This window comes from Crinia signifera, unplaced genomic scaffold (assembly GCF_055691185.1).
Source record: "Crinia signifera unplaced genomic scaffold, ASM5569118v1 HAP2_SCAFFOLD_151, whole genome shotgun sequence".
NCBI lineage: Eukaryota > Metazoa > Chordata > Amphibia > Anura > Myobatrachidae > Crinia > Crinia signifera.
In genome coordinates, this window is record NW_028142044.1 from 136426 (window position 1) to 158003 (window position 21578).

Genomic DNA, 21578 nt, shown 5'->3' on the forward strand with positions numbered 1-21578 from the left:
CAGCGCCTGGAGGGACCGGTCCTGTTACCCACTATGATCTGGCCTATGTGTAGTGAGTGGGCGGAGTCACAGCGCCTGGAGGGACCGGTCCTGTTACCCACTATGATCTGGCCTAGTGAGTGGGCGGAGTCACAGCGCCTGGAGGGACCGGTCCCGTTACCCACTATGATCTGGCCTCACACATATATAGAGCGCCGGGCGCTGCCGGGACTGGAGCGGGTCACCTGACACATGAGGTAAAGGTGACGTATGATCTCCCGGCATGCAGCGGGTGACGCGCCACAACATGTCTCTGCGCATGCGTCCCCCAACGACTCAGCGGTCCTTGCCATCGCAGCCGCAATGTTTTCTGGGAGCTGTAGTCCATTTCCCCGGTAGTGGGCGTGGTCTGCCCGCGTCTTACGAACTACAGCTCCCAGCAGGCAGTGCGGCGGCCGGAGCGGCGGGAGGGGGTAGTGACGGAGATCGGTGTCTGGCCCCCGGAGGGGCCCCAGGAGCCCGACATGCTGGAGGCTGCCATGGGGGAGGATAGCGCCGAAGGTAGGAGGCCGGAGAGACGGGGGGAGAGATGAGGAGGCTGCCGGGGCCCCTGTGTGTGTGTGATGTGGAAGCTGCCGGGGCCCCTGTGTGTGTGTGATGTGGAGGCTGCCGGGGCCCCTGTGTGTGTGTGATGTGGAAGCTGCCGGGGCCCCTGTGTGTGTGTGATGTGGAAGCTGCCGGGGCCCCTGTGTGTGTGTGATGTGGAAGCTGCCGGGGCCCCTGTGTGTGTGTGATGTGGAGGCTGCCGGGGCCCCTGTGTGTGTGTGATGTGGAGGCTGCCGGGGCCCCTGTGTGTGTGTGATGTGGAAGCTGCCGGGGCCCCTGTGTGTGTGTGATGTGGAGGCTGCCGGGGCCCCTGTGTGTGTGTGTGATGTGGAGGCTGCCGGGGCCCCTGTGTGTGTGTGATGTGGAGGCTGCCGGGGCCCCTGTGTGTGTGTGATGTGGAGGCTGCCGGGGCCCCTGTGTGTGTGTGTGATGTGGAGGCTGCCGGGGCCCCTGTGTGTGTGTGTGATGTGGAGGCTGCCGGGGCCCCTGTGTGTGTGTGTGATGTGGAGGCTGCCGGGGCCCCTGTGTGTGTGTGATGTGGAGGCTGCCGGGGCCCCTGTGTGTGTGTGATGTGGAGGCTGCCGGGGCCCCTGTGTGTATGATGTGGAGGCTGCCGGGGCCCCTGTGTGTGATGTGGAGGCTGCCGGGGCCCCTGTGTGTGATGTGGAGGCTGCCGGGGCCCCTGTGTGTGATGTGGAGGCTGCCGGGGCCCCTGTGTGTGATGTGGAGGCTGCCGGGGCCCCTGTGTGTGTGTGATGTGGAGGCTGCCGAGGCCCCTGTGTGTGTGTGATGTGGAGGCTGCCGGGGCCCCTGTGTGTGTGTGATGTGGAGGCTGCCGGGGCCCCTGTGTGTGTGTGATGTGGAGGCTGCCGGGGCCCCTGTGTGTGTGTGATGTGGAGGCTGCCGGGGCCCCTGTGTGTATGATGTGGAGGCTGCCGGGGCCCCTGTGTGTGATGTGGAGGCTGCCGGGGCCCCTGTGTGTGTGTGATGTGGAGGCTGCCGGGGCCCCTGTGTGTGTGTGATGTGGAGGCTGCCGGGGCCCCTGTGTGTGTGTGATGTGGAGGCTGCCGAGGCCCCTGTGTGTGTGTGATGTGGAGGCTGCCGGGGCCCCTGTGTGTGTGTGATGTGGAGGCTGCCGGGGCCCCTGTGTGTATGATGTGGAGGCTGCCGGGGCCCCTGTGTGTATGATGTGGAGGCTGCCGGGGCCCCTGTGTGTGTGTGATGTGGAGGCTGCCGGGGCCCCTGTGTGTGATGTGGAGGCTGCCGGGGCCCCTGTGTGTGTGTGATGTGGAGGCTGCCGGGGCCCCTGTGTGTGTGTGATGTGGAGGCTGCCGGGGCCCCTGTGTGTGATGTGGAGGCTGCCGGGGCCTCTGTGTGTTTCAGATTGGGGGGTGGGGGGGTTTTATGTGTTACCTCATGTTACAGATCGGGGGGGTGTTATGTGTTGCCACGTTCTCCCCCTCACGTTACAGATCGGGGGGTGTTATGTGTTACCACGTTCTCCCCCTTACGTTACAGATTGGGGGGTGTTATGTGTTACCACGTTCTCCCCCTTATGTTACAGATCGGGGGGTGTTATGTGTTACCACGTTCTCCCCCTTATGTTACAGATGGGGGGGTGTTGTGTTACCACGTTCTCCCCCTTACGTTACAGATCGGGGGGTGTTATGTGTTACCACGTTCTCCCCCTTACGTTACAGATCGGGGGGGGGGGGGTTGTGTTATGTGTTACCACGTTCTCCCCCTTACGTTACAGATCGGGGGGGGTTGTGTTATGTGTTACCACGTTCTCCCCCTCATGTTACAGATCGGGGGGTGTTATGTGTACCACGTTCTCCCCCTCATGTTACAGATCGGGGGGTGTTATGTGTTACCACGTTCTCCCCCTTACGTTACAGATCGGGGGGTGTTATGTGTAACCACGTTCTCCCCCTTACGTTACAGATCGGGGGGTGTTGTGTTACCACGTTCTCCCCCTTATGTTACAGATCGGGGGGTGTTATGTGTTACCACGTTCTCCCCCTTACGTTACAGATCGGGGGGTGTTATGTGTAACCACGTTCTCCCCCTTACGTTACAGATCGGGGGGTGTTGTGTTACCACGTTCTCCCCCTTACGTTACAGATCGGGGGGTGTTATGTGTTACCACGTTCTCCCCCTTACGTTACAGATCGGGGGTGTTATGTGTTACCACGTTCTCCCCCTTACGTTACAGATCGGGGGGGGGGGTTGTGTTATGTGTTACCACGTTCTCCCCCTTACGTTACAGATCGGGGGGGGGGTTGTGTTATGTGTTACCACGTTCTCCCCCTCATGTTACAGATCGGGGGGTGTTATGTGTTACCACGTTCTCCCCCTTACGTTACAGATCGGGGGTGTTATGTGTTACCACGTTCTCCCCCTTACGTTACAGATCGGGGGGTGTTATGTGTTACCACGTTCTCCCCCTTACGTTACAGATCGGGGGGGGGGTTGTGTTATGTGTTACCACGTTCTCCCCCTTACGTTACAGATCGGGGGGGGGGGTTGTGTTATGTGTTACCACGTTCTCCCCCTCATGTTACAGATCGGGGGGTGTTATGTGTTACCACGTTCTCCCCCTTACGTTACAGATCGGGGGTGTTATGTGTTACCACGTTCTCCCCCTTACGTTACAGATCGGGGGGTGTTGTGTTACCACGTTCTCCCCCTTATGTTACAGATCGGGGGGTGTTATGTGTTACCACGTTCTCCCCCTTACGTTACAGATCGGGGGGTGTTATGTGTTACCACGTTCTCCCCCTTACGTTACAGATCGGGGGGTGTTGTGTTACCACGTTCTCCCCCTTACGTTACAGATCGGGGGGTGTTATGTGTTACCACGTTCTCCCCCTTACGTTACAGATCGGGGGTGTTATGTGTTACCACGTTCTCCCCCTTACGTTACAGATCGGGGGGTGTTATGTGTAACCACGTTCTCCCCCTTATGTTACAGATCGGGGGGTGTTATGTGTTACCACGTTCTCCCCCTTACGTTACAGATCGGGGGGTGTTGTGTTACCACGTTCTCCCCCTTACGTTACAGATCGGGGGGTGTTATGTGTTACCATGTTCTCCCCCTTATGTTACAGATCAGGGGTGTTATGTGTTACCACGTTCTCCCCCTTACGTTACAGATCGGGGGGTGTTAGGTGTTACCACGTTCTCCCCCTTACGTTACAGATCGGGGGGGGGGGGGGTGTTATGTGTTACCACGTTCTCCCCCTTACGTTACAGATCGGGGGGTGTTATGTGTTACCACGTTCTCCCCCTTACGTTACAGATCGGGGGGTGTTATGTGTACCACGTTCTCCCCCTCATGTTACAGATCGGGGGGTGTTATGTGTTACCACGTTCTCCCCCTTACGTTACAGATCGGGGGGTGTTATGTGTAACCACATTCTCCCCCTTACGTTACAGATCGGGGGTGTTATGTGTTGCCACGTTCTCCTCCTTACGTTACAGATCGAGGGTGTTATGTGTTACCACGTTCTCCCCCTTATGTTACAGATCGGGGGGTGTTATGTGTTACCACGTTCTCCCCCTTATGTTACAGATGGGGGGGTGTTGTGTTACCACGTTCTCCCCCTTACGTTACAGATCGGGGGGTGTTATGTGTTACCACGTTCTCCCCCTTACGTTACAGATCGGGGGTGTTATGTGTTACCACGTTCTCCCCCTTACGTTACAGATCGGGGGGGGGGGGGGTTGTGTTATGTGTTACCACGTTCTCCCCCTTACGTTACAGATCGGGGGGGGGGGGGGTGTTATGTGTACCACATTCTCCCCCTCATGTTACAGATCGGGGGGTGTTATGTGTACCACGTTCTCCCCCTCATGTTACAGATCGGGGGGTGTTATGTGTTACCACGTTCTCCCCCTTACGTTACAGATCGGGGGGTGTTATGTGTAACCACGTTCTCCCCCTTATGTTACAGATCGGGGGGTGTTATGTGTTACCACGTTCTCCCCCTTACGTTACAGATCGGGGGGTGTTGTGTTACCACGTTCTCCCCCTTACGTTACAGATCGGGGGGTGTTGTGTTACCACGTTCTCCCCCTTACGTTACAGATCGGGGGGTGTTATGTGTTACCATGTTCTCCCCCTTATGTTACAGATCAGGGGTGTTATGTGTTACCACGTTCTCCCCCTTACGTTACAGATCGGGGGGTGTTGTGTTACCACGTTCTCCCCCTTACGTTACAGATCGGGGGGTGTTATGTGTTACCATGTTCTCCCCCTTATGTTACAGATCAGGGGTGTTATGTGTTACCACGTTCTCCCCCTTACGTTACAGATCGGGGGGTGTTAGGTGTTACAACGTTCTCCCCCTTACGTTACAGATGGGGGGGTGTTATGTGTTACCACGTTCTCCCCCTTACGTTACAGATCGGGGGTGTTATGTGTTACCACGTTCTCCCCCTTACGTTACAGATCGGGGGGTGTTGTGTGTTACCACGTTCTCCCCCTTACGATACAGATCGGGGGGTGTTATGTGTTACCACGTTCTCCCCCTTACGTTACAGATCGGGGGTGTTATGTGTTACCACGTTCTCCCCCTTACGTTACAGATCGGTGGGTGTTGTGTGTTACCACGTTCTCCCCCTTACGTTACAGATCGGGGGGGGGGGGGGTGTTATGTGTACCACGTTCTCCCCCTCATGTTACAGATCGGGGGGTGTTATGTGTTACCACGTTCTCCCCCTTACGTTACAGATCGGGGGGTGTTATGTGTAACCACGTTCTCCCCCTTATGTTATAGATCGGGGGGTGTTATGTGTTACCACGTTCTCCCCCTTACGTTACAGATCGGGGGGTGTTATGTGTAACCACGTTCTCCCCCTTACGTTACAGATCGGGGGGGGGGGGGGGTGTTATGTGTTACCACGTTCTCCCCCTTACGTTACAGATCGGGGGGTGTTATGTGTAACCACGTTCTCCCCCTTATGTTACAGATCGGGGGGTGTTATGTGTTACCACGTTCTCCTCCTTACGTTACAGATCGAGGGTGTTATGTGTTACCACGTTCTCCCCCTTATGTTACAGATCGGGGGGTGTTATGTGTTACCACGTTCTCCCCCTTATGTTACAGATGGGGGGGTGTTGTGTTACCACGTTCTCCCCCTTACGTTACAGATCGGGGGTGTTATGTGTTACCACGTTCTCCTCCTTACGTTACAGATCGAGGGTGTTATGTGTTACCACGTTCTCCCCCTTACGTTACAGATCGGGGGGTGTTATGTGTTACCACGTTCTCCCCCTTATGTTACAGATCGGGGGGTGTTGTGTTACCACGTTCTCCCCCTTACGTTACAGATGGGGGGGTGTTGTGTTACCACGTTCTCCCCCTTATGTTACAGATCGGGGGGTGTTATGTGTTACCACGTTCTCCTCCTTACGTTACAGATCGAGGGTGTTATGTGTTACCACGTTCTCCCCCTTATGTTACAGATCGGGGGGTGTTATGTGTTACCACGTTCTCCCCCTTATGTTACAGATGGGGGGGTGTTGTGTTACCACGTTCTCCCCCTTACGTTACAGATCGGGGGGTGTTATGTGTTACCACGTTCTCCCCCTTACGTTACAGATCGGGGGTGTTATGTGTTACCACGTTCTCCCCCTTACGTTACAGATCGGGGGGTGTTATGTGTTACCACGTTCTCCCCCTTACGTTACAGATCGGGGGGGGGTGTTATGTGTTACCACGTTCTGCCCCTTACGTTATAGACCGGGGGGTGTTATGTGTTACCACGTTCTCCCCCTTACGTTACAGATCGGGGGTGTTATGTGTTACCACGTTTTCCTCCTTACGTTACAGATCGGGGGGTGTTATGTGTTACCACGTTCTCCCCCTTACGTTACAGATCGGGGGGTGTTATGTGTTACCACGTTCTCCCCCTTACGTTACAGATCGAGGGGTGTTATGTGTTACCACGTTCTCCCCCTTACGTTACAGATCGAGGGGTGTTATGTGTTACCACGTTCTCCCCCTTACGTTACAGATCGGGGGGTGTTATGTGTTACCACGTTCTCCCCCTTACGTTACAGATCGAGGGTGTTGCGGACACAGGTTAATGTGAAATTTTTCTCTTTCAGATCCAACACTAAGTCTGAAGTCTGTGCCACAGGTAAGGGTGCTGTGGGGTACATGGGTGGGCTGCGGGGAGTAGGTTCGTGTGACGTGTGGGTGGGCTGCGGGGAGTAGGTGTGTGTGACGTGCGGGTGGGCTGCGGGGAGTGTGTGTGTGTGTGTGCGGGTGGGCTGCGGGGAGTAGGTGCATGTGACGTGTGGGTGGGCTGCGGGGAGTAGGTTCGGGTAGTAGGTGTGTGTGTGACGTGCGGGTGGGCTGTGGGGAATAGGTGCGGGTGGGCTGCGGGTGACTTGTGGGTGCGCGGCGGGGAGTAGGGGTGCAGATAGTAGGTGTGCGTGACGTGCGGGTGGGCTGCGGGGAGTAGGGGTGCGGGTGGGCTGCGGGGAGTAGGGGTGCGGGTGGGCTGCGGGGAGTAGGTGTGCGTGATGTGCGGGTGGGCTGCGTGGAGTGGGTGCGGGTGGGCTGCGGGGAGTAGGGGTGCGGGTGGGCTGTGGGGAGTAGGTGGGCTGTGGGGAGTAGGGGTGCGGGTGGGCTGCGGGGAGTAGGGGTGCGGGTGGGCTGTGGGGAGTAGGTGGGCTGCGGGGAGTAGGTGTGCGTGACGTACGGGTGGGCTGCGGGGAGTAGGGGTGCGGGTGGGCTGCGGGGAGTAGGGGTGCGGGTGGGCTGCAGGGAGTAGGGGTGCGGGTGGGCTGCGGGGAGTAGGGGTGGGGAGTAGGGGTGCGGGTGGGCTGCGGGGAGTAGGGGTGCGGGTGGGCTGCGGGGAGTAGGTGCGGGTGGGCTGTGGGGAGTAGGTGGGGTGCGGGGAGTAGGGGTGCGTGTGGGCTGTGGGGAGTAGGTACGGGTGAGGTACGTGTGGGTGGGTGACAAATCGGTTGTGCTATGGAAGTGCTGCGCAGGTAATGGTGACTTGTTATTTGCACAGCAGCCCCCGCAGAAACGTTCTCGGACAGTCGAAGACTTCAACAGGTTCTGCTCCTTCGTTCTCGCATACGCTGGCTACATCCCTGCAGCTACCAAGGAGGTGAGTGCCTATTACAGCCCCTCCCAGTTTGGTGGGTGTGGCCCGCGAGGCCCTCCCAGTTTGGTGGGTGTGGCCCGCGAGGCCCTCCCAGTTTGGTGGGTGTGGCCCGCGAGGCCCTCCCAGTTTGGTGGGTGTGGCCCACGAGTCCCTCCCAGTTTGGTGGGTGTGGCCCGCGAGTCCCTCCCAGTTTGGGTGTGTCTAGCATAGTGGTCAGATTTTAGTACATGGCTGCATGAACTCCGCACCTCAAAAAAGATGATTAAATGGACAAGAACCTGCTGCATTTGTAGTAACTGGAGACTACTCATTGGAGGGTAACGTTACCAGTAGGGCACCCCCCAGGGATCTGTACTGGGACCATTGCTCTTTAGTATGGTACTGGAGGGACAGTATATAGTATAGTATTAATGGAGTTATATTGGGAAGTACTGAGGAGGAGAGGGATCTAGGCGTCCCTACTACAGGTGACATAAAGGCAGATCGGCAATGTAACAGCAATGAGGATGGTAGGTCAGATGCTTGGTGCATAGGGAGAAGGTCAGCAGCAGCGAGAAGTAATAATACAACTGGTGCGGCCTCCTCTAGATACTGTGCCCAGTTCTGTATGGGTCACTGGTGCGGCCTCATCTAGATACTGCGCCCAGTTCTGTATAGGTCACTGGTGCGGCCTCATCTATATACTGTGCCCAGTTCTGTATAGGTCACTGGTGCAGCCTCATCTAGATACTGTGCCCGGTTCTGTATAGGTCACTGGTGCGGCCTCATCTAGATACTGTGCCCGGTTCTGTATAGGTCACTGGTGCGGCCTCATCTAGATACTGTGCCCGGTTCTGTATAGGTCACTGGTGCGGCCTCATCTAGATACTGTGCCCGGTTCTGTATAGGTCACTGGTGCGGTCTCATCTAGATACTGTGCCCGGTTCTGTATAGGTCACTGGTGCGGCCTCATCTAGATACTGTGCCCGGTTCTGTATAGGTCACTGGTGCGGCCTCATCTAGATACTGTGCCCAGTCCTGTATAGGTCACTGGTGCGGCCTCATCTAGATACTGTGCCCGGTTCTGTATAGGTCACTGGTACAGCCTCATCTAGATACTGTGCCCGGTTCTGTATAGGTCACTGGTGCGGCCTCGTCTAGATACTGTGCCCGGTTCTGTATAGGTCACTGGTGCGGCCTCATCTAGATACTGTGCCCAGTTCTGTATAGGTCACTGGTGCGGCGTCATCTAGATACTGTGCCTGGTTCTGTAAGGGTCACTGGTGCGGCCTCATCTAGATACTGTGCCCGGTTCTGTATAGGTCACTGGTGCGGCCTCGTCTAGATACTGTGCCCGGTTCTGTATAGGTCACTGGTACGGCCTCATCTATATACTGTGCCCGGTTCTGTATAGGTCACTGGTACGGCCTCATCTAGATAATGTGCCCAGTTCTGTATAGGTCACTGGTACGGCCTCATCTAGATACTGTGCCCGGTTCTGTATAGGTCACTGGTGCGGCCTCGTCTAGATACTGTGCCCGGTTCTGTATAGGTCACTGGTACGGCCTCATCTATATACTGTGCCCGGTTCTGTATAGGTCACTGGTACGGCCTCATCTAGATAATGTGCCCAGTTCTGTATAGGTCACTGGTGCGGCCTCATCTAGATACTGTGCCCGGTTCTGTATAGGTCACTGGTGCGGCCTCATCTAGATACTGTGCCCGGTTCTGTATAGGTCACTGGTGCGGCCTCGTCTAGATACTGTGCCCGGTTCTGTATAGTTCACTGGTGCGGCCTCGTCTACATACTGTGCCCAGTTCTGTATAGGTCACTGGTACGGCCTCATCTATATACTGTGCCCGGTTCTGTATAGGTCACTGGTGCGGCGTCATCTAGATACTGTGCCCAGTTCTGTATAGGTCACTGGTGCGGCGTCATCTAGATACTGTGCCTGGTTCTGTAAGGGTCACTGGTGCGGCCTCATCTAGATACTGTGCCCAGTTCTGTATAGGTCACTGGTGCGGCCTCATCTAGATACTGTGCCCGGTTCTGTATAGGTCACTGGTGCGGCCTCATCTAGATACTGTGCCCAGTTCTGTATAGGTCACTGGTGCGGCCTCATCTAGATACTGTGCCCGGTTCTGTATAGGTCACTGGTGCGGCCTCATCTAGATACTGTGCCCAGTTCTGTATAGGTCACTGGTGCGGCCTCATCTAGATAATGTGCCCAGTTCTGTATAGGTCACTGGTACGGCCTCATCTAGATACTGTGCCCGGTTCTGTATAGGTCACTGGTGCGGCCTCGTCTAGATACTGTGCCCGGTTCTGTATAGGTCACTGGTACGGCCTCATCTATATACTGTGCCCGGTTCTGTATAGGTCACTGGTACAGCCTCATCTAGATACTGTGCCCGGTTCTGTATAGGTCACTGGTGCGGCCTCATCTAGATACTGTGCCCGGTTCTGTGTAGGTCACTGGTGCGGCCTCATCTAGATACTGTGCCCGGTTCTGTATAGTTCACTGGTGCGGCCTCGTCTAGATACTGTGCCCGGTTCTGTATAGGTCACTGGTACGGCCTCATCTATATACTGTGCCCGGTTCTGTATAGGTCACTGGTACAGCCTCATCTAGATACTGTGCCCGGTTCTGTATAGGTCACTGGTGCGGCCTCGTCTAGATACTGTGCCCGGTTCTGTATAGTTCACTGGTGCGGCCTCGTCTACATACTGTGCCCAGTTCTGTATAGGTCATTGGTGCGGCCTCATCTAGATACTGTGCCCAGTTCTGTATACATAGGTCACTGGTGCGGCCTCATGTAGACAGTTGTATATAGGTTCTATTTAGGTCACTCACTTGCCAATAAGGCGACTCGGCCTAGTACTGATGCGTTGTCATTGTGGCATATCCTGTGTCACAGTGTGAATAATTCTGTGTATGTCTTATACCATTAGGAGAGGTCATGGACTCCCCCCAGTTCCACTTCCCCTCATCGGACGGAGGAAAGCGACAGCTGCGAATCTCCGGACGCCCCCCGCGGTACCATGGCGCCAGCAACCTCTGACCTCAGCACTATCCAAACCTTTGTGATGAAGGCAAAGAGTCACGGGGGGGCGGGGAGCAGCAGTAAACGGAAAGGAGAACATTCCCGTGTGAAGAGGAGCAGTCGGAGGAAGAGGAGGCAGAGGCACAGAGTGGGTGCTGGGATGAGGCTGAGTGATACAGACACTGACGATGAGGATAGGGGAGAGAGACCCTTAGTGTCCCAAGCTGCACCTCAGCCTCCTCCAAGTGCAGAAAGTAGTCGGGATGGTGGCGGCAGCTCTAGTGACGCCGATACGCAGGTGATGGATGAAGACATCATGGTGGAATCAGGTGAGGTCTATAATGCCCAGAACAGCTCTCTGCTTCCTGAACCCTTCCCAGACTGTACGTCTGTAGTACAGAGATGCTGCCGTGCACTACTACACCAACGCTGCCGTGCGCCATTACCCACGTACTACACCAACGCTGCCGTGCGGTACTACACCAACGCTGCCGTGCGGCATTACCCACGTACTACACCAACGCTGCCGTGCGGTATTACACCAACGCTGCCGTGCGGTATTACACCAACGCTGCCGTGCGGTATTACACCAACGCTGCCGTGCGGCAGTACCCACGTACTACACCAACGCTGCCGTGCGGTATTACACCAACACTGCCGTGCGGCTTTACCCATATACTACACCAACGCTGCCGTGCGGTATTACACCAACGCTACCATGCGGCATTACCCACGTACTACACAAATGCTGCCGTGCGGTATTACCCACGTACTACACCAACGCTGCCGTGCGGCATTACCCCACCGCTGCCGTGCGCCATTACCCACGTACTACACCAACGCTGCCGTGCGGCATTACCCCACCGCTGCCGTGTGGCATTACCAACGTACTACACCAATGCTGCCGTGCGGTATTACACCAACGCTGCCGTGCGGTATTACACCAACGCTGCCGTGCGGCATTACCCACGTACTACACCAACGCCGCCGTGCGGTATTACCCACGTACTACACCAACGCTGCCGTGCGGTATTACACCAACGCTGCCGTGCGGCTTTACCCAACGCTGCCGTGCGGTATTACACCAACGCTACCATGCGGCATTACCCACGTACTACACCAATGCTGCCGTGCGGTATTACCCACGTACTACACCAACGCTGCCGTGCGGTATTACCCACGTACTACACAAACGCTGCCGTGCGGTATTACCCACGTACTACACCAACGCTGCCGTGCAGCATTACCCACGTACTACACCGTTACCATGCTGCATTACCCGCATAATACACCAGCGCTGCCGTGCGCCATTACCCACGTACTACACCAACGCTGCCGTGCGCTACTACACCAACGCTGCCGTGCGGCATTACTCCACCGCTGCCGTGCGGCATTACCCACGTACTACACCAACGCTGCCGTGCGGTATTACACCAACGCTGCCATGCGGCTTTACCCACGTACTACACCAATGCTGCCGTGCGGTATTACACCAATGCTGCCGTGCGGTATTACACCAACGCTGCCGTGCGGCATTACCCACGTACTACACCAACGCTGCCGTGCGGCATTACCCACGTACTACACCAATGCTGCCGTGCGGCATTACCCACGTACTACACCAACGCTGCCGTGCAGCATTACCCACGTACTACACCGTTACCATGCTGCATTACCCGCATAATACCCCACCGCTGCCGTGCGGCATTACCCACGTATTACACCAATGCTGCCGTGCGTTATTACACCAACGCTGCCGTGCGGTATTACACCAACGCTACCCCAACGCTGCCGTGCGGTATTACACCAACGCTACCATGCGGCATTACCCACGTACTACACCAATGCTGCCGTGCGGTATTACACACGTAATACACCAATGCTGCCATGCAGCATTACCCACGTACTATACCAACGCTGCCGTGCGGCTTTACCCACGTACTATACCAACGCTGCCGTGCGGCTTTACCCACGTACTACACCAATGCTGCCGTGCGGTATTACACCAACGCTGCCGTGCGGCATTACCCACGTACTACACCGTTACCATGCTGCATTACCCGCATAATACACCAGCGCTGCCGTGTGGCATTACCCGCATACTACACAAATGCTTCCATGCGGCATTACATGCATACTGCTCTTCCTTACTGACTGCGCCCTGTCTCCTGTGTAAGTTGCTCTGCGCCCCCTGTCCACCGGCGTGTTGTCTTCTCACCGTATCGGTCCCCCGCCACGCAGTCTTTTCGCCGTGTTGGTTGCTCAGCGCCCCACCACTCGGTCTGCTCCCCATGTCCATTGCTCAGCTCACGGCCTTCTCCCAGTGTCTGTTGCTTGGTCCCCCACTGCGCGGGCTTCTTCCCATGTCCATTGCCCGGTGCCCCATACCCCGCTGAGAGGTCTTCTCTCCGCAACAGTTGCTCATCGCCCGTCCTCTGCCGCTCTGCCTTTTCCCCGTGTCGGTTGCTGCGTGTCTTTCTCCGTTTCTCGGTCCCCCGGCGCGCGTCTTCTTCCTGTGTCGGTTGCTCATGCCACGTATCCCGATATGCAGTCTTGTCTCTGTGACAGTTGCTCAGCGCCCCGTCCTCTGCCGCTCGGTCTCCTCCCCGTGTCCGTTGCTCGGTCCCCCGCGTGCGGCCTTCTCTCCATGTCCATTGTTCGGTCACCTGGCGTGAGAGCTTCTTCCCGTGTCGGTTGCTCGTACCCCGCTATGCGGTCTTCTCTCCGTGACAGTTGCTCAGCGCCCCGTCCTCTGCCGCTCGGCCTTCTCCACGTGTCCGTTGCTTGCCCCCCCCCCCCCGGCGCGTGGATTTCTGCCAGTGCCGGTTGCTGCGCGGCCTTCTCTCCGTGACAGTTGCTCAGCGCCCCGTCCTCTGCTGCTCGGTCTTCTCCCCTTGTCGGTTGCTCAGCGCCCAGCTGCATGGCCTCCCCCCCCGTGTCCGTTGCTCGGTCCCCCGGTGCACGATCTTCTCCCTGTGACGGTTGCTCGGACCCCCGGCGTGCTGTCTTCTCCTCCCCGTGTCAGTAGCTCGTGCCATGTACCCCGCTATGCAGTCTTTTCTCCGTGACAATTGCTCAGCGCCCCGTCCTCTGCCGCTCAGTCTTCTCCCCGTGTCCGTTGCTCAGGGCCCCCGGCGCACGGTCTTCTCCCCGTGCCGGTTGCTTGGCGCCCCGCTGCGCTGTCTTCTCCCCGTGCCGGTTGCTCGGCACCCCGTACCACGGTGCACGGCCTTCTCCCTGTGACGGTTGCTCAGCGCTCGGCCTTCTCCCCGTATCTGTTGCTCGGTCCCCCGGTGCGCTGTCTTCTCCCCGTGTCTGTTGCTCGCCCCCCCGGCGCACTGTCTTCTCCCCGTGTCTGTTGCTCGGCCCCCCGGCGCGCTGTCTTCTCCCCGTGTCTGTTGCTCCATCCATAGAAACATAGAAACATAGAATTTGACGGCAGATAAGAACCACTTGGCCCATCTAGTCTGCCCCTTTTTTTAAACATGTTACCTCAAACCATATTTGATCCTTATTTTTTTGTAAGGATATCAATATGCTTATCCCAAGCATGTTTAAATTGTACTACTGTATTTGCGTCTACCACCTCTGTTGGGAGGCTATTCCACTTATCTACTACTCTTTCTGTGAAAAAATTCTTCCTCGCATTTCCCCTGAATCTTCCTCCCTCTAGTTTCAGTGCATCCCCCGGCTTCTCCCCGTGTCGGTTGCTCAGCGCGCGGTCTTCTCTCCGTGACGGTTGCTCAGCTCCCCCCTCCTCTGCTGCTCGGTCTTCCCCCCGTGTCCGTTGCTCAGTGCGCGGTCTTCTCTCCGTGTCCGTTGCTCGGCCCCCCGGCGCTTTGCCTTCTCCCTGTGTCGGTTTCCTGGCGCCCCGTACCACGGTGCACGGTCTTCTCCCTGTGTTGGTTACTCAGCACGCAGCCTTCTCCCCGTGTCGGTTTCCTGGCACCCCGTACCACGGTCTTCTCCCTGTGATGATTGCACAGTGAGCAGCCTTCTCCCCATGTCCGTTGCTCAGCACCCTGCCGTGCGGCATTCTTCCTGTGTCTGTTTCCTTCCGCCCTGTCCTCTGCCGCTTGGCCTTCTCCCTGTGATGGTTGCTCAGCGCGCAGCCTTCTCCCCGTGTCGGTTGCTCAGTGCGCGGTCTTCTCTCCGTGACAGTTGCTCAGTGCCCCGTCCTCTGCCGCTTGGCCTTCTGCCTGTGTCCGTTGCTCGGTCCCCCGGTGCGTTGCCTTCTCCCTGTGTCTGTTTCCTGGAGCCCCGTACCACAGTGCACGGTCTTCTCCCTGTGATGGTTACTCAGCGCGCGGCCTTCTCCCCGTGTCCATTGCTCAGCACCCCGCCATGTGGCTTTCTCCCTGTGACTGTCTGTTGCTCGGTCCCCCGGCGCGTTGCCTTCTCCCTGTGTCTGTTTCCTGGCGCCCCGTACCATGGTGCACGGTCTTCTCCCTGTGATGGTTGCTCAGCGCGCGGCCTTCTCCCCGTGTCCGTTGCTCAGCACCCCGCCGCTCGGCCTTCTCCCCGTGTCCGTTGCTCGGCACCCCGCCGCGCGGCCTTCTCCCCGTGTCCGTTGCTCAGCACCCCGCTGTGCGGCCTTCTCCCCGTGTCCGTTGCTCAGCACCCCGCCGCGCGGCCTTCTCCCCGTGTCCGTTGCTCAGCACCCCGCCGCGCGGCCTTCTCCCCATGTCCGTTGCTCAGCACCCCGCCGCGCGGCCTTCTCCCCGTGTCCGTTGCTCAGCACCCCGCCGCTCGGCCTTCTCCCCGTGTCCGTTGCTCAGCACCCCGCCGCGCGGCCTTCTCCCCGTGTCCGTTGCTCAGCACCCCGCCGCTCGGCCTTCTCCCCGTGTCCGTTGCTCAGCACCCCGCCGCGCGGCCTTCTCCCCGTGTCCGTTGCTCAGCACCCCGCCGCGCGGCCTTCTCCACCTTCCCATCTAATTGTTTCTCTCCCGCTGCAGGAGACGACTCCTGGGACCTGGTTACGTGTTACTGCGAGAAGCCGTTTGCTGGACGTCCGATGATTGAGTGCAACATTTGCTGTACGTGGGTTCACCTCTCCTGTGCGAAGATCCGGAAGAGTAACGTCCCCGACATCTATTACTGCCAGAAGTGCAGAGAAGGAAGGAACGGGGGCAGCACAGGGCCCAAAGAGGAACCCTGACACCCCAGAGCTCCCCCGATCAGACTTGGACTGAGTGCAGACAATGGGGAGGAGGGTGGTGAGCAGGATGGCGGCGCGGCGTCCCCTGCAGAGCGCTGGGCGCACGCCTGTGTACAGATCATTAGGGTTCTGCTCATTCTTGTGTAAATAGTGGACAGAAAGTTTATTTTTTTTCTGCCCTCCCTGTAATAATTCCTGTTTCTATCCCAGAAATAAAAGTTACTTTGTGTATAGCAGTGCTGGTTCCTGTGTCACTGACACCCCAGGGCGTGTGAGCTGTGCCAGGTAAGGGGTTATTACGTCCTGTAATGCAATGTAGCGGGATAGGGCATCGGGGTAAAGGTGCCCATACACTGAGGCGATTTGGTCCGACTTTGGCCGATTGTGACCAATTGGCCCATTAAATCGGACCAAATCGCCTCTCCCTGACATGCTGTCGGGTCCGATGCGCGGTCCCGTGTGCATCAGACCCGACCGCATGGTCGGACCTGCTGCCCGTCTGACCACCCGTCCTGGGAGGGAGGCGGGAAGCAGGGATGGCATGCGATCCATCACAACGGAAGGTCCCGGCGGCTTGCCAGGGTATCGGGTGTCCGAACACTGCTGCGTTCTCTCAGACCTATTAGTTATTGGCAATGCCCCCTCCTCTGCTGCCAGTCCCTCTCCGGGTGGTGCGCCTTCCATACGTCTACATTATAACCCGATCAAGAACTTTCCCCTATTTGGATTCTTTGGTGGTAGATCGGATTTAATCACTAAGCTGATAGATACCGGTGACCCCGCGCGTTCAATGTCTCTGTACTGGATAGGTCCAGCAGTGCAGACAATGGGGGTCATGCTGTGGTATGCTTCCCCCCCCCCCCCTTAGAGCTGTGGTATTGCACTTATAGTATAGTTGCACTACACTTACCAGCATGCCCTGCCAGCATCACTATTAGTGCAGGCTAAAACAGTGGCAGGGTCTGTGTAGTTCTACAGCAGCTGTAAGGCCCACTGTAGAACATTTATTCTTCGAGACACGTTAGGGGCCACAGGGCTAATTCTGGGTAGTGGAGTGGCAGAGAAAGCATTCCAGCACCTGAAAGGTTAAACTTCTTCCTGCCTCCCAGTCAGACCAGGCTCCTCCCCTCCTCTACCCCGCCTCTAGCCAGAAAGCTCCATTTTTTTCTTCGGGTTTCATGGTTCCCACAGGGGACATCGGGGTTGTAGGTGGATCCAGAGGACTGTGGCACCAATCAGCGAAGCTCTTACCTTTCCCAGGATGCATGGCTCCTCTCCCCTATAACCCCGCCTCCAAGCTCAGCTCCTCAGTTTTTGTTGGTGCCAGCAGGAAGCTGGAGCACCTTTTTATTCAGCAGTGATTACCTCAGGGAGGCAATCCCACAGAAGCTACATTTTACACTGTCATCCTCCCTCACCTTGCCGGCGCCGGAACTCCCTCACGACCCGGGTCAAGAGGGGTACTCTGTGGAGAAGGAGACCAGCGCCTAGCACCGCCAGACGCCAACACACTGACAGTGTGGCCGGGCACATGGGGACAGGTAAGGCTCTGTGAGAGCACAAAACCGATGTAATCTGTGTCCCCTCCCCCAGTTGCTTCACATGTAACCCGCCTAGTCTGGTCGTTGGTGCTTCCTGTCACCACGGGATCCTCCCTGAAGGACCCTACGGATAGATGCTTGGAACACTCCCTTCAGGCTATTTCACGCTGACAGGAGTAGCCCACAGACCAACGGCGGCTGCAACCTGGGCAGCAGGGGCTATATTGCTGTGGCTCCAGGTTATGGAGGATGAGCTGCCTCTCGATGCATCACAAGATGAGAAGCTGTGTGTATCTCATATCAAGCAGGCGACACTGTATATCATGGAGGCAATGTCCGCTGCAGGCGCTCTGGCTGCAAAGGCGTCTGCAAATTGTATTTTGGCACGTTGTATTCTTTGGTTACAACCTTGGAGGGCTGACGTAGAGTCCAAATAGACACTGGAATTGTCACCCTTTAAAGGTGACGTCTTATTTGGAGAAGAACAAAATAAAATTGTTTCTTCGGCGGCAGCAAAAACAGCTGAGCTCCCTTCTGCTCTCCCGCAAAGGCCTAAAACTACTACTTTTCTGTCCTTACGTCCCCAAGGTAAAGCGAAAGGCCAACCCTTCCCTCACTCCACAGCTACTGCAAAGCCCTCCAAACCTAAGCCCAAACAGGCCTGCGCCACTAGACAGCCCCCGTCCCAACCAGATAAACCTGCTGCAAGGGGGGGGGGGGTCCCGCAGGGGAATCCCGCAGGGGAATCCCAAGGTGGGAGGCAGACTTCTACTCTTCCAACAGGAGTGGCTCAGTCACCACAGCGACAGACGCCTGGGTGAGAGAAGTTCTGTCACAGGGATACGCAATCTCATTCAGAAGGACCCCCCCACAAAATGTTCTTTTGTATGGGCCTCCCACAAAATCCCCAAAAAGCGCAACATCTGGTCCAGATAATAACGTATCTGTTACATTCTACTAGGGATGGGTTTTTACTCAAACCTGTTTCTGGTTCAGAAACGAACGGGACATACCGGCCCATTCCAAACCTAAAAGCACTCAACAGGTTTGTCAAAGTGCCGGAAGGAACACTGAGAACAATAGTTCTGGCATTAGAACCGGGAGACTACATGGTCTCACTAGATATACGGGATACATAGCTACTCGTACCCATTCTTCCCTCACATCAGAGGTTTCTCCGGTTCGCCATCAGGTCCCATCACTTTCAATGTCAGGCCCTCCCATTTGGAGTGGCCACAGCACCTCGGGTGTTCTCCAAAGTCATGGCGGCACTGTCTCCATCAACAGGACATCAGAATCTCCCCATATCTGGATGATTTGCTCCTGGTCGCCAATTCTCCAGTAGTCTTATACTTGCAGACAACAATCGCGGTTCTCCATCGGCACGGTTGGCTCCTCAATTGGGACAAATCCTCCCTAACACCGTCACAGCGAATACTCCACCTGGGAGCTCTTCTGGACTCTCAGGTACAGAGATTATTTCTGCCACAGGACAAATGTCAAAATCTGCAACAGAGGATACGCCTCTTCCGACAGAAGCCCAAACTATAGCGCCACGACGCTACGAGGACCGCCCACTTCAAAAGTGTGACGGACAACACCAGCACATCCGGACGCCAGAGGTTCAGGTGTCCCTGCAGTGGTGGTTACAAACAGATCACCTAGTCCAGGGACGGCCGTTCTGGTTCACAAACTGGATACTTCTCACTACTGACGCCAGCCTAGGAGGCTGGGGGGCGGTAGTAGAATCCCGATCCTTACAAGGCGTATGGTCCATACCAGAAACACGCCTATCCACCAATGTCCTGGGGCTTCGGGCAGTTTACAATGCTCTGATTCGCTCACAGGATCTTCTTCAAGGAAAACCTGTGCAAGTCAGGTCCGACAACGCCACCGCAGTGGCCTACATAAATCGTTAGGGGGCACTCGCTGATGCGGCAGCCATGTGGGAGGTGTCCAAGAGTCTAACATGGGCAGAACAACATCTTCTGGCTCTGTCGGCGGTATTCATACCGAGAGTCTTAACCTGGGAGGCAGACTGCCTAAGTCCCCAAGACGTTCATCCGGGGGAGTGGTCGCTCCACCCAGACGTCTTCTCCCTCCTGGTGAGCCGCTGGGGCCTCCCAGGTGTGGATCTCATGGCGTTCTGACACAACTACGAAATATCAGTGTACGGGTCGTGGTCCAGCGATCCTCAAGCCAACTTCACAGATGATCTGTAAGTTCAATGGAACTTTCAACTTCCATTTGTATTTCCCCTGATATTCATGATACCCAGGGTAATCAGAAAATTCCAACCAGAAGGCGTGGATCTCATTCCGATAGCTCCGGCCTGGCCTCAACCTCACTGGTACGTGGATCTACAACAGCTGTCCATTCAGTCACCATTGTCTACACCTCCGACCTTCAGCGCCTCTGTCTTTGACGACATGGTGCTTGAATTAAGGGAGAAGGTTTCTCTACTAAAGTAATTCAAACCATGCTCAATGCCCGTAAACCGGCATCTGCACGGATTTAATACTGGGTATGGCACACCTATTTCTCAGTGTGCAACCCGCAAATACAATACAAAAGTGTTTGCCTTTCTGCAAAGAGGATTGGATTTGGGGCTTTGATTAGCTTCCCTGAAAGTACATATCTCGGTCCTTTTCTTCTGGTTCCAGGGGAAGATAGCAGACCTCCCAGATATACAAACTTTCATCCAGGGGGTGATTCATATACAACCACCTTATGTACCTCCAACCACTCCATGGGATCTTTCCCTGGTACTGAAGTCCTTAGGTAAACCTCCCTTTGAGCCGTTGCCACAGTAGAACACAAGTGGCTAACGGTTAAAACAGTTTTTCTTCTGGCCATAGCGTCTGCTGGACACATGTCGGATTTGTCTGCCCTGTCCTGCCGTCCTCCGTTATTAATATTTCATCCGGATAGAGCAGTATTGAGAACGAAGGCTTCCCACCTGCCTAAGGTTGTGTCCAGGTTCCACATTAACCAGGAAATAGTGGTTCCTGCATTCTATTCGGAGGCATTGACATCAGAGGAACGTTCTCTGGATGTTGTTAGGGCCTTCTCCATATACCTGGATCGCACGGTTTCCATTAGAAAATCAGATGCTCTGTTTGTTCTGTATGGGTTTCACAAGAAGGGCTGGCCTGCGAGTAAACAAACAATTGCTCGCTGGATCTGTATGGTAATACAGCAAGCCTACCATCAAGCTTTACCAATTCATGCACATTCCACCAGATCGGTGGGTCCATCATGGGTGGCTCGCCCTGGGGCATCTGCCGAACAATTGTGCAAGGCTGCAACGTGGTCATCTGTTCATACATTCACCAAGTTCTATGCTTTTGACACGTTCCCCTTTCAGGATGCTTCCTTTGGTCGTTGAGTTCTACTGACACCTCAGGCGGGTACCCTCTCTTAAATACTGCTTTTGGACATCCCCGATGTCAACCTCAAGGAACCATGAAACCCGAAGAAGAAAACGAGAGTTATGGTAGACCTACCTTAGGTGTTAAATCTCTTTCTTCGAGGATCATGTGACCCACAGGGCTCCCTCCCTTAGGTTGTCCTGAGGTAATCCTGGGTGATGCACAAGACGTGACTGCTACCACCGCCTTGTTCACTCTCTGTAGGTGTGAGTGCATTGCTGTGTCCTTGTCTCCACTCCGCTTCCTGCTATTGGCTGGCTAACAAAAACTGAGGAGCTGAGCTTGGAGGCGGGGTTATAGGGGAGAGGAGCCGTGCATCCTGGGAAACCTAAGAGCTTTGTTGATTGGTGCCACGGGCCTCTGGATCCGCCTACAACCCCGATGTCCCCTGTGGGTCCCATGAACCTCAAAGAAAGAGAGTTCACCTGAGGTAGATCCACCATAACTCGCGTTTTCTTGGTGCTGGCAGAAGCCAACATGCACCTTACAGAGGGGCTGCTCTATGCGGCCTTACTATAGTGCAGGGGGTCTATCTGATGCCTGCGCTGCTGCTCCATCACCCAGGCCCGGCGGTTGCAGCACCACGCATCAGTGTGTGACCGCAGCGGTCCCCAGGGAACTCGGGATACCACAGCCGGGCACCAGGGGCCACTGATTACAAGGTAACTCAATAGCCAAGTAACAGCCTGGCACGGGGGACCGCCGGACTGC

General features: G+C 56.2%; 1 protein-coding gene across 2 annotated transcripts; it reads left to right on the forward strand.

Annotated features, from left to right (window-relative positions):
- Positions 1-338: 338 nt before the first annotated feature.
- Positions 339-16131, forward strand: PHF23 (PHD finger protein 23). 2 transcript variants are annotated; one of them, XM_083167991.1, is made up of 5 exons: positions 339-540; positions 6701-6732; positions 7621-7716; positions 10646-11066; positions 15693-16131. In XM_083167991.1, exons 1-5 carry the CDS (start codon positions 504-506, stop codon positions 15893-15895), a joined length of 789 nt encoding a protein of 262 aa, XP_083024117.1. In that variant the 5' UTR covers positions 339-503; the 3' UTR covers positions 15896-16131. The 2 variants fall into 2 exon arrangements, with proteins under 2 accessions (XP_083024117.1, XP_083024116.1); XM_083167990.1 differs by having other exon boundaries at positions 341-540; positions 7618-7716.
- The last annotated feature ends 5447 nt before the right edge of the window (positions 16132-21578 follow it).